Genomic DNA, 13,654 nt, shown 5'->3' with positions numbered 1-13,654 from the left:
AATTATCTTAGAAGGGCACATGAAAAAATACTGTATAAATTACAACAATAATTTATCATCACCATGCCACCTTCCTCCACACTTAAAATTTGCCACTGTAGTAACATTTTTTTTTTTATCCAAACCAGATTTCACTTTAGGATTACTATATGAATCCTTATCTTCCACATACAGACAGCCTACCTGCAGCCTTCATCGACTAAGCAAAGAGGTGAAATATTAGCGAATGGCTAATATTCTGAATGGCTGCTAACATCTGCCTTAGATCACTCAGCTTTCAATTACCTGGACTTTTAGCAACTAGAAAATTATATTCAAGATGTGTGGAGTAGTTTCAATAGGAGCTGATTATATTGAAAGATAGCATAATGGTCCTAAAATTGTTGAAACATGTACTTGCATCTTAAAAACCTAGCCTAAAATGTTTGGCCAAATGCCCAAGCTCTGAGCAATGTTTGAGCTCACCTGGTCCTAAGACAATTTGTTCTCTTGTATAAAACTGCTAGAAGTAAAAATGTTTCATTGGAAATATAAATATAGAATATGATCAAAAGGTGTTTTGTCTAAATAGTTCTCATAGTTTGAACAACAACCAATGCACATCAACATCATTAATTGTATCAAAATTGATCAATGACAAACAGTAGACCTAAAAATATAGACCTACACAATGAAGAATCCACTAGAATAAACTTATTTTAATAATGTGTTACAATGGATTTTATATTTAGTAGGTCAATACTTTTTTAAGTTCATTGAAGATATAATGAAAACTTTTCAGAGCAAATCTTAATAGGCATTGCTATAAATGTTCTCAAAAATGCAAGAGAAAGTTTGGTATTTAAGATTAATAATGTAGAGAATAGGATTAGTCATGTATTTTGTATCCCTTTTGTTAATAAATAGCAATAACTAATTGAACATTTAATCTGTGCTTATCTGATAGTCTTCTAAATGTTTTATATCTATTACTTCATTTAATTCTCATAATAAACCTATGATATAAGTATTATTGCTATCTGCTCTTTCCCTTTAGGAAAAAAGATAAAATTATTTTCCTAAGATTAAATAGTTAGCAACAGAATTTGTCAAAGAATCTGACTAAAAAGTATTAAATTACTAGTAGTAGTCAAGGTTTTTGCTTCTGAGGAGTGGAGGCCAAGGCATTCTAGTATTTCTCTTCCTAAATATAGCACTAATCTCCCTGTACTGAAAACTAAATGATATGTCAAAGTTACAAAATTATAAGAAAGAACAACATATTACAAATTTCATTATTATACCTGGTGAAAGAAAAGGAAGTAACACAGCCAAATAGATCACTCACTATTTTGGAACTTAAAAACCCTACAGTTATCTTTATTACTTTATATTGAATTCATTTTTTACCCAATGTAAGTAGGACTTAAAGGGAGAATTGTTATATGTTAGATTATCATCTAAGTTTATCTGTTGAAGAAGCACAGAAGTCAATTCAGCTGCTGAATAAACACGGAACTAATAAGCATCCTATCATGAACTGTTGCTAATTCCAGAAAAGTTTATTCTGATTAACCACTTTCATACAAAAGGCCAGTACAAATAAAATTAATATTGTATTGTTAATCATAAAATAGTAATTCTGTTAGGTGTGTTTTAAGGTACCACTTAAACATGAAGATCAGAGAGAGTAATACAGACTAAATTGAATATTCAACTTTGTAACTACCTACAAGAAAAGCCAGATACTTCCTAAATTTATACTAAAACAGGACCTAACTATATCTGTTGGCAGTAGCCATAGCACAGTCTAAAACTTTCTGAAAGATAAGTACTCAACAATATGATTTCTGGTAGACTGCAGCACTGGACATTTTCCCAACATCTTTCATATATACACACATACACACAAACAAGTCAGCTAACTTTTTAGCCCTTATACCTGCTGTCTACCTCACCAAACACTGAAATACAGTGTATATCTATGCACACAAATATGTGCATGCTTACAACTCTAACAACTTGATTTATAACATTTTATTCTGTTCCATTATGAGCTAACACTTGACTTATTCATCCTATGAATAAAGTTATTCTCACCCTTAGGTAAGTCCATCTTAGCTAAAACCTCTGGTACTATAGCCTCTTACTACTTAAGGATAAAATGTATTAAAGAAACCACCAGCATGTCCTGCTGGACAATGACTCTAAGTGCTGAAAGTTCACTCAAATAGCCTGAAGTTAATTCAAAGAGACTTTAAAAATGTCATGTTTAATTAAATCTAGGTTGAAAGATAATCTACAATTCTACTTTTTAAGACCGTGTGTGTGTGTGTGTGTGTGTGTGTATTCTTTTCCTGTAGTTCTTGAAGGTTTCAAAGTTACCAGAAGGCATTAGCACTGAGCAAGTATTTGCCACATTTTAAAAGTAAATAACACTAAGAATATCATTACCCAATACTTAGGACTGATAACCCATATACAAGTAAAAGTCATATTTCAACGAAAAGTCTTTTCATTTTCTACCTTTAAAAAAAATGAAATGTGCTCTCTATTATATATGGTAAATGCATTTTCTGCAAAAGAGGAGTAATGTAACTACCTTTGCACTATTTAAATTTATCAAACATGTAGATATTACTTGTTCTCCCAAAACATTAAATTGATTCAAATGGTATCTATTCTTTCCTTTTAAAAATATTCCTGAACATAGTAATCTTAAACAACAAAAATTAAATCTTAACAGCAAAAGAATATATAAAATGTATACTTACCATGTTCTTATGAAATTTTAATATAAAGAAATCTTAGATTCTTTTATATACAGTTTACACTATCTTTTTGACTCACATAACTAAATTCTAATCCTCGATCAACATTGAAATGTAGTTGTCAAATATATTGTATGAAACATGTACTAATTTTAAAAGTTCTGGAGCTCCTACCCATAACTATTTAAAAGCCAGCTCATACCCATAACATCTCCACAACTCAGGGATATTACTTATCCTTTACAAAAACAGTTTAATTGAAGTACTAGAAAAGTAATACCAAGCTCACTCCCATAAGTAAGTCAACTAATGCCTATAAAACATTTATCTCCAAATTAGGTATATGGTAAACATTTATTATTATTATTATTATATACCTTGTATTTGAAAATTCAGCTTTTTTCTAAGGAAAAATACTCAATACCAACATAATGTGGACTGTGGCAAAGGACATACATTACATTTCTATTAGCTAAAAACCTGATTAAAAAAAAAAAGGTCATGTAGAAGTAGAAAATATTAAAAGTACTGACAGTATAAAATAATATTGGAAGCAAAACAAATATACAAATCATCTATATATTATGACCATAAATTTTAAAAGCTCTGTCATGTACATGTGAACAGAAAAAGACTGGAAGGAAATGAATCAAATTTGTATTAGCTTACTGGTGGTGGTTTTGAATTTTTTTATGTATGTTTTATAAGTTTCCTAACACTGCGTGTATTACTTTTAGGATCAAAAGAGGACTACTTTAGAATGACAAAAATAATTTATATTGTAAATTACTAATGTCAGCTAATAATTTATGACAATAAAATATATAACAGTTGATGCTAATTTCATACATATTTCTTGTTTCTCAAAGAGGACAATTTTTCTTCTTAACTAAGTTATATAGATGCACTTTCACAAGCAAATACACAAACTGTGAGTTCCAGTATTCTAAACTACAAAAAGAACTTTGCCAAATTAGATTTGTAGGGCCAGTTAAGTCTTTCAGAGTATTAATCTGCATAACAATTGATCCACAAGCAATATTGAAAAGGTAGGAGGGAAAGTCAAAGCAAAAACATTATCAAACAGATCAAGTTCTGAAACAGTATTAATCCAAGCATACAAATTTAATGTCCTTACTAGTAGCCCTGCTATACAGAGCCTGTAAACATTTTGCTTGCCAAGGATTTTTTGCCATTTTCTGTCTGGTTTATTATTGCAACTATTTGCATGCAGTAAAATCTTGAAGTTTTAAAAGTTAATAATTCTATTTGCATATTATCTTGATTTTACAATCATTCAGCAATGAGATTGTGGAGGAAATCTTCACATTACATATATAAAAATAATTATAAGTCTTCAGAAGAAAAAGATCCACATTGCATGCATTAAAGTAATTATAACTCCTCAGGAGAAAAAGATGCAATTTTTGCAAAGTGATTAACTTATTTTCCACAAAACAGTATTTGTGATGAAAAAGTAGTATTTTTACACTTGAAAATAACACATGCACCTAAATATGTTCATCTAAATAGGATGATTTTTTTAAAGATACTTCTTAGAAAACTACTTGAGTAGCTCCTTCAATATTTTCAACTTAACACAACTTAAGTTGTGTCTTAACACATTTCAGTGAAATAAAATCAGAATTAATTTGAAAGAGTAGATATAAAAATTCATTAAGACACAGCTCATCAGTAATAGTGTTACCCCCAAGATCTGACACTCTCATACAACAAAAAAGGATATTCTAAACTTAAAGGATATGCAATACTAGAGAAATGTACACTTTGAACCACATCTAAGTGAACCAACATATGGAGTGCAAAACTTGAAACATCAAAGACAGAGAAGTATAATAAATTAGCATCTATTTGTAAACTCACTGACTATGAGAAATAAAGGACAGATATGTTAATTCTAACCATGTCTTAGAACTTTCCAAGCATAACTACTTATATTCTATTTTATACAATGCCAACATAAAATGCCTCTTTGTCTTTTAAATATTGCCAAAATGTCACCAGATACCCCCACCAAAAACAAGAAAACACAGTGAATCACACGGTTTAAGAAAGAACAATCTATCTTTGCTATTAGAAGAGAATATGGAATTTAATAGTACAAGTATATGTGACTATCATATTGATAAAATGAGTTATAACCGAATAGATAAATGTGTCTTGTAGCCAAATGAACCATGATGTTAAATGTCTAATGGTTTATATATAATCCTGAGCACTAGAACCAAATGACTTAGGTATAAACACTTAAGGAGGTATGATCCTGGCTCCATGTTTATAGGGAAGTGTGGCTTAAGTTTGAAGTCTTCAGTGGAGAGTGATAAAACACGTTTGGCCCTGAGTCAGAAAGGAGTCTGTTGGAGTTGACCCACAAATACTAAAAGTGGAGTATGACTGGCAAATCTAAGTGATTTGAACTTATTAGCATGGTAGTTTCAAACTTCTGAAGGTTTAGTATCTTAATTACAAAATAAATACTTCCTATAAAACAATTAAATTTAATAAAAATAAAATAATTATTTAACTGTATAATATATATGCCATGATCTGTGATCCCAGTTTTATATAAACAATAAAATGTTAGCTTCTGGGTAACATTTCAGTCTTTTTACTGTGTAGTAAATGATACTATGACATAAATAAGGCAATTATTTATCTACCACTTCAGTGAATATTTTCTTTGTTTCTCTGTTGAAATAGTTTTCTCAGGAAATTCAGCAATAGGTTCTTTAAACAATCTAATTTTAAGACCAATATGTTGTGTTTGGTTACCCTTACCTGCAAGTTATCAGAGAGCACAAACATTGAACCACCTTGCAGTCAAAATTTCCTTTGTGTAAAGAGAGGCTCCTTCCACATCCCCCGTGAAAATCAACTGCAATAAAGTTTTCTTCCCAGAGAGTGAATTACAAAATAAATAAAATAAATGCAATTAAAGTTGACCCATTTCTATCATAAGCTGTTAATGCTAATCTAGCACTGCAGACAAATTTCAAAGATTCTTGTATCTGGCCAAAGGAAAACCTTCTACCAAATGATGTTCCTGCTGCCATCCCAGTTATCTTTTCATTTGTCCAAATCTATGTGTATCTGTGATCCATTTCACTTTAAACACGTCACTGAACATGGTGCTTACTTCTGCCTCCACACTCTCCAAGCTTTAGTGGCATTTGGTGGAGTTAATGAATTTGATTCACAGAGCCACCTCCCAAAACTCACTACAAAATACATCTTGCCAAATGCTTTCCAAACTCCCTTCTTCATGCTTCTATTTTGCTTCTATTGCACACACACACACACACACACACACACCTTGTCCTATGCCAGCTGGTGCTGGGTAAATCTGAGGTTTCCAGAGGTCGGGGGAGAAGTCTTAACTCATCAGCCTTTCTCACTCGACCCACTGAGAGGTCCAAGCCCCATAAACCACACTTAGCACCTCACCCACACCCCCTTCTGACACCGCCACTAATTAGAAGGATTTGCGCCAGATCAGCACCCACAGAAGGTAAGCCTGGTCGTGTGCGGAGATGCCTGATGTCAAACTTCGCTCTATAGGAATCTTTTGAGCCCCACGGGTCCCTTGGAAGTGAAGAGATGAAGAACCTGGGGACCCAGGCTCTGTTCCAGGTTCCTCCCAGCCCTTGCCAAAAAGGAGCACAGAGCCTCCAGGAACGTAGAGGCTCCAGCAAGATAAATAAAGTTAAGAAAGAGGACTGCGTGTAAACTAGGGATTCCTTAGTTGAAGAAGGAAAATGAAATGGTTGAGCGCACGCGGCAAAAGCGTAAAATCGTGACCTCTGCGTGAGAGGCACCCAGGAAGCGCCGCTTGCACTGAGGAGTTACTCAGCTCCCGCCCGGGACACCCGTCCCATAAGGATTCCTCCAGAGATCGAACCTGCGGCTAGTGGGCTAGGGAGCGGGGGACACTAGGGAATACCGAGGCTGGGGACTTACGGAAAAAGATATACTCGGTGTAGCTGCTCCAGATCTTGTCGTCGCGGTACTGGTTGACGAAGGCGGCGGTACCCGAGGAGTTACACGCCACCATGTGGAAGCCGGCTTCAGACAGGCGATCAAATGCTTGCTCCAGGTACGTGAACTTGAGGTAGAAACGGGACGTGTATTTCTCAGGTGGTCGGTCGGGGTCGCGGCTTTCATTGAGCGTGTCCCCGAAGACCTCTTTGGCCAGCGCGATGCGCCCGCACACCATGATGCGCGCCACCCGCCGGAACTTGGCGTCCGCCTGGTTGTCGCGCACCGTGGTGTAGGAGCCTCGGTACCCGAGCGTGAGGAAGCCAGAGCGCTTGTCAGTCGCGCTGCTGCCAACGCCTCCTTGAGCTCCCGGACCCGAGGGCGCGGGTGCCGCGGCCCCGCGCAACAGCAGCGCGTCGCTGCTGCCCTGCGAGACGTTGTCTTCCAGGTCGCTCTGGCAGCCCTCGTCATTGAGTGAGTTCTGCTTGATGACCTTGGGCGACAGCAGCTTGACCAGGTCGGTAAGCTGGAAGTACTCCGCCTCGCGCAGGAGGCGCTCCTTCTCCGGGAAGTGCTCAGGCAGCGCTAGCTGCTTGTCCCGCAAATAATCCAGCACGTACCTGAAGAGGAAACCGTCGCGGTCGATAAAGAAGCGCGCCCGGCTGTCCCTGGGCAGCTCGCCCCGGCGTCGGGCTCCGCCCCGGGGGCTGGAGGGAGAGAACATACTGGCCAGAGTGCTGTCCGGGACGCTGAGCAGTGTCGAGTGCTTGGTCACATAGACCTGGCCTCCAACGTTCAACTCGACCACCTCGGGGAAGGGCGAGGGCGCGCAGGGCCCCGGGGCGGCGGCTGCAGACGCGCTGGGTGAGCTAGACGAAGAGACCATCTCGCTAATGGGCAGGATGGTACCACCGCCGCTGCCCGTGTCCTTCAAAGCCATGGTCCCTCCGCCAACGGCCAAGTGACCAAGGAGAGCAGCACTTTCTGGCTCCCGGAGCCCACGCCCTGCACCCAGGCGACCCCTGGCCTTGGCTTGCGCCGGGTAAGCCCTCGGACCGGGTGGAGCGTTTCTCCCACCTGGGCGGCCGCACTCAGGGCTCAGGGCTGCCGCGGCGGCGGCGGCGCCCGGGCTCCATCCGGGCTGCGAAGCGCAGGAGAGGAGCTCCTCGGGCGCCGCGGCGGTGGCGTTGGAAGCACTAAGAGGAGCGGCTGCTCCTTTGGGGTGACCGCGGAGAAGTGTAAGAGAGACTTGCGAGAGGCTCTCAGCTGCAGCTCGCTCTCCGAGGAGAGGACGGGAGGAGGGATCCGAGCAAAGAAAACTCGCCGCCCCAGCAGATTGCCAGCGCGCGAGCCCCGAGCGCGGACGGTGGCGCTAACAACTCTTCACAGCCTGGGAGGCGTCGCTGACGTCAAGCCCAAGGCTTGAGACTGGAGCCACAGCTGTCATTTAAAGAGGTAGGCGCCAGTCGCTCGCTGCTGGGCTCGAACGCTAGGGGGCGGGGCTGCGGACGAACTGTAGGCGAGCTGCTGCTTGGCAGGGATCTGGGAGCTGGCAGGGGACCACCAAAAACAAAAGGGAAAAGGACAGCATCCTGCTTATTTCACTTTATCCGCTCCTGTCCACCTACCTTTCCTTTCCTCTCCTGTCTTCTTTTCCTTTGTCTTCCTTTCTTACATCCCTACCTCACGTTGGTCTAGTAAGACTAGTTTGGGATTGGGGGGGGGGGGGAGGGTTGTTTGTTTTTAACGCTTGCATTAAGGTGGAGAAGGGATGCTGGGGCAGGAAGGTTTGGATTTTAACAAAGAGGCCAGGTTCCTGATCTGAAATTATTGTTAATGTGCGGAGCAGGTGACTACAAGAAAGCTACCCTGTGATGATGAATCTCTTGTAATATTACTATAGTTTTTGAAGTGAAGAGTGAAATGTCCAAACCTCTATTACTATCAAATGTTTTGGTCCCATATTTAACTGCTGCACTACATATAGCTCACTAATTTTTAGAACTCTAATTTGATTTCTTTTCACAAAACTAGTAAAGGATTGAATGTAATGGATTGCTTTCTTTCATCTTTTCAGTATCTGATTCATAATAGAAACTAATGAGTGTTTATGGAGAAGTGACTGAGCAAAGAGAGGAACTTCCCTTTCAATTCCATATGGTAAGAAAAATGGCTTATGTTTTATTTATCTTCTAACCCCAAGAGTCAGATCGCAAATGAAAATTATATCATTTAATTTCACCTTAATTTCCATTTGTACAAAACAAAGGTACAGTCCATAAGATCAGCATTATTTGAGATAAGAAATCTTGCTGTGGATATACATTCTGGGGAATCCTGTTGTGTTGAGAAACATAAAGAAAAAAATTATTTTTAAAGTAAAAAGAGTATACTGGAACACAAAGTCGTTTGCTTTAACAAGATCATAATGTATTAGATGGTCTTTCTCCATTAATATCTAGTATACTTTTTATGTTTTTGAAAAATTAAAAATGCTTACTTAGGATGTCATCTTTTTAACTCCACAAAAAAAAAATGGATTTGAAATACAGTTCTAACCTAAAGTTTTTGTAAATAATACATTATTTGTGGGAACATTACAAACTATATTTATTTTATTGATTTTTATAAACCACATCCACAGAAGATATTTTATTAATTTTGAAGTTAGGCTACCTGAAACAGAGAAAGCCTAATGGACCAATAGCACAAGAGATTTACAAAAAGATTAAGATTTAAAACTAAATTTCTGATATACATCTTCATGCAAGCCTCTTATTCAAGACTGCTGTCCCTCTCCCCAAATTTATAAACTGATTGATCAAATTAAGAAGTAGGATTGATTTTAGCCTTCCACATGTTTAAAGTTAAAACCAAAAAACATTTGGGATTTAAAATGATAGTTCCAAGAAAAATGAATAGAAGCTTTATAACCTTTACATATGAATAAATAATAATGCCTTAAACCACTACTAATTTAAGCCCGTTTATCATGAGGTAAATGTCTCTAATGATAAGACGGCTTAGACCATGCAAATGCAATGAAAAGTATATAAAATAAATATGCATATCTGTATATGAATATGAAGTCCTCAATATCATCAGATAGAAATACATTTTAACTTTTGTAATTGCATAAAACATGCCTATAAGATTAAAGTCTAAAATGTGTATCCTGAATGAATCCTGTTAGAAATTCCTAATGAACTGTGTATGTGATATACTTTTTAAAATAACTCATTCAGCAATTCTCCTTAATTCCTCCCTTCCCTGTACCCTTAGTCTTGTCACTCTCCAAGAATAACCTCCCAGACTTCAAACTGATCAAAATGTGAGTCCAGAATATCTTTATTTGAAATATTATTTTTTTGCTAAGAGTGACTTTCCTTTTTCACCAATTCCCTAATTCTTTCCCCTTGTTTATCTCTTTCCCTGAAGTCTCTGCTTAAATATCACTTCCTCTGGAAATCATTCAACTTTTTACCAAATCAGGTTAAAATTCCCCCCCCCTAAAATGTTTTCACAGCAGCGGTGCTTACCCACCAGCAGGATTTATCACACTGGTGGGTCACTATCCCACATCATATTGTAAATATGGCATGCAACCAAGTATGCTGTTTTATGATCAGCAAAGTTTATAATCCATAACAATTTCCAATTGTTGAATGTCTACTACATAGAAATGTATTCATGAGTGAATGACAAAGCATCAGCTGTATGCTGGGAACTTAGCTAAGCAATTGGATTAAAGAGAAGAGTAAGATTCGGTCCTCAAAAATCAAGAAAATAGAATCTGGATACAATAAAGTCAAATATAAAGAGAAGGGAAAAAAGAATGTTAGACAATCATTTGACAATCATTTCAGTAAAAGTAACAATCAACACCAAATACTATAATTAGAATCATGTAGTTCTAAGTAACAGACACCAGTTTTCTGTTTTCTATACCAATTTGATCTGTTGATGTGCAAAAACCAGACATCAAACTCCTTTGACTAGAAACTAACTAAACAATTCATATTCTGAGTGCATTTTAAAATAACACAAAATTTTATGTATCAGTTGCTTTCTCTGGATCTTGGTATTTTTATATGAATTTTCTCTTTTCTTTTTTTGTTGTAATCTGTTACATTGATTTATTATTAGGTACATGAAATCTACATCATCTTTGTATCCCAGGTATAAATCCCAGTTCATCATATAGTTTAATTCCTGTAATGAGCTGTTGAATTTGATTTGCTAGTATTTTATTAAATATTTTGTCATTAAGATGCATTAGATTTATTAGTCTATAATTTCCTTGTTATATCTTTGTTTGGTTTTGGTAGCAAAGTAGTGTTTCCATCATAAAATGTATTAAAGAACATTTCCTTTTCTTGTGTTTTTATAACCAGTTTGAACCTATAAAGATTTCATAAATTTCATTTGGAAATTATGTGATCCTGTACATTTGTTTTTGAGCAAATATTTTTATTTACACTTTCTATTTCCATGATTGTGATTGTTTTATTCAACTCTTCTGTTGTTTTCTGGATTTTGTACAATTTGATAAATTGTATTCTTTTAGAAGTGTCCATTTCTTTAAGGTTATCAAATTTATTGACATATAGATGTTCATAATAATCTATTATGACCCTTTGTACTTGTATGTATTGTGGTAGTTTTTCTTCTTTCATTTCTAATTCCATTTACTTATTTTTTAGTATACTTAAAGATGTATCAATTTTGTTTATCATCTTGAAGAACTACCTTAGTTTCATTAATCTTTTGTATGGCTTTTGATTTCTATTTCATTTACTTCCATTCTTATGTTTGTTACTTCCTTTCTAGTGCTTTGAATTTTGTTTGCTCCTCTTTTTCAACTTGCTCTAGTGTAATACTGAATTGTTTATTGTTGTTTTCCTTGCTTGTTAATGCAGCTGTACTGCCATTATCTTTCCTCTGAAGACACTTTTGCTGCATCCCATAAATTCTGATAGCTTGTAGCTTCATTTTCATTAGTCTCGAGGTATTATTTTTAATTTCCACTTTAATTTCCTCTTTAATCCAATGACTATTAAACAGCATGTTTTTAGTCTTCATGTATTTTAAAGGATTTTTGTTTGTCTTTGTTTCTTTATTTTGTGTTGTACAGTTTCATAAGAGGGCTCTATTTCACCTATAATTGGGAAATTCCATTTTGTTCTTGTCTTTGTACATTATATCTATTAGACAAGACTAGTTTGCTTCTGTGACTGGGGCAGCCTATACCATCTGATCCCTCCTGACTCCAGTTCCCTTCCTTAGTATGTTTTCTCCCATGTTTATTTGACTCAGTATATTCACATTAGCTATCTTTGTTTTTCTTACCACCATCACTTGTAGCCCTTTGACTTTTTCCTCCTACCCCTTAATCCAAGAAACTTCACTTCTTTTATTAGTGTTTATTAGTTTTTTAATTTTACTTTGTCAAATCATCACCATATAAATGCCCTTTGTCTTTTTTATTTTGACTTGCCTTACTACACATGATTCTCTTGATCCTTTCATTTTGTTGTGACAGCCTTTCACCTTTCACCTTTCCTTGTGACTTAATATTCCATTCTGTGAATATACTACATCATCTTTTTTTTTTTAAAGATTTATTTATTTGTGCATACAGAACTGGGGTACAGGCCAGAGGTGCAGGGTTGGTGAGAGGATTCACCAGAGACAGAGTGGGGAGCAGACAGGCAGATCTATGAAGTACACTGCTGAGGGGAGCAGTGGGCAGGTCAGGAGAGGTCTGCCATGCCATGTGGATCTCCTCCAGGGAAGGTGGGAATCGAACTCATGAGGAAGTGGCTTTAGCTTCTTAGTGCTGTGCTTTAACCCGATGCGCCACCAGGGAGGGCTACTACATCATCTTAATCCATCTTTCACCAGTGGGCACTTAAATCATTTCCATGTCCTAGTTATTATAAATAATGCTGCAGTAAAGTTTGTAGAACATATAATTTTTGAGTTGATATTTTTATGGTCTTTGGATAGATGTCCAATAAAACAGATTTCTGTGTCATATGATATTTGCACTGTTAGTTTTTTTATAGTAAATCCAAGTTAAAGTAAATCAGTTTCCAAAATGTCTTCATCAGTTTACATTCCTAATTCCTACCAACAATGTAGTAGACTTCCTCTTTGTATCCTCTCCAGCACTTGCAATTAGGGATCCAGTTTATCTGTATATGTATGTGTATGTGTGTGCGTGTATGTATGAGTATATATATACACAGATTTTCTGGCTTTCAGATTTTCTGTCATCAGAAAAAGTACTAGGCATGATTTCAATCTTCCTAATTTTATTGATAATTGACTTGTGTTCCAATATGTGGTGTATTCTCAAAAATATTCTGTGACCATTTGAAACAAATCTGTATGCAGTAGTTTTTGGGTGGAGTATTCTAGTATTCTGTGGATGTCCATTAAGTGTGCTTGGTCTAGCTTCTCATTTATAGCTATTGTTTCCTTAGTATTCCTCTGTCTTGTTGATCTGTCCTTTTTTGTAAGTGAATTGCTTAAATCCCCTCATTATTGTGTTATCAGTATCTCTTTTTAGATCTATTTATAATTTTATGCAGCTTGATGTTCATCATTTGGAGCATATATATTTATAAATGTATTTTCTTCTTCTTAGCCTACACCCTTTATTATAATGTAATATCCATCTCTATCCCTTATGTCTATTTAACTAGAAATCTATTTTTTTTAAAGATTTATTTATTTGTGCATACAGAACTGGGGTACAGGCCAGAGGCTCAGGGGCGGTGAGAGGCTTCACCAGAGACAGAGTGAGGAGCAGAACAGGCAGACTGATGAAGTACACTGCTGAGGGGAGCAGCGGGCGGGTCAGGAGAGGTCTGCCACGCCATGTGGTCACCTCCAGGGCAGGC

General features: G+C 36.9%; 2 protein-coding genes across 2 annotated transcripts in view; one reads left to right on the top strand and one right to left on the bottom strand.

The window, feature by feature from the left end:
* Positions 1-7,978, bottom strand: part of KCTD8 (potassium channel tetramerization domain containing 8) — a 143,778-nt gene extending 135,800 nt beyond the window's left edge. The window contains exon 1 of the mRNA XM_004681321.1: positions 6,729-7,978. Within this exon, the coding sequence (XP_004681378.1) occupies positions 6,729-7,686 (958 nt within the window). The 5' untranslated portion in view covers positions 7,687-7,978. The remainder of the gene's footprint in view (positions 1-6,728) is intronic.
* Positions 7,979-8,535: 557 nt separating this feature from the next.
* Positions 8,536-13,654, top strand: part of GUF1 (GUF1 GTPase homolog (S. cerevisiae)) — a 134,793-nt gene continuing 129,674 nt past the window's right edge. Inside the window, exons 1-2 of the mRNA XM_012724103.1 lie at positions 8,536-8,595; positions 8,824-8,906. Coding sequence (XP_012579557.1) covers positions 8,847-8,906 — 60 coding nt within the window. The 5' untranslated portion in view covers positions 8,536-8,595; positions 8,824-8,846. The remainder of the gene's footprint in view (positions 8,596-8,823; positions 8,907-13,654) is intronic.

This window comes from Condylura cristata, unplaced genomic scaffold (genome assembly GCF_000260355.1).
Source record: "Condylura cristata isolate star-nosed mole 26May11 unplaced genomic scaffold, ConCri1.0 scaffold00012, whole genome shotgun sequence".
NCBI classification, from domain to species: domain Eukaryota; kingdom Metazoa; phylum Chordata; class Mammalia; order Eulipotyphla; family Talpidae; genus Condylura; species Condylura cristata.
This window is presented reverse-complemented; position numbering and strand designations above follow the sequence as displayed.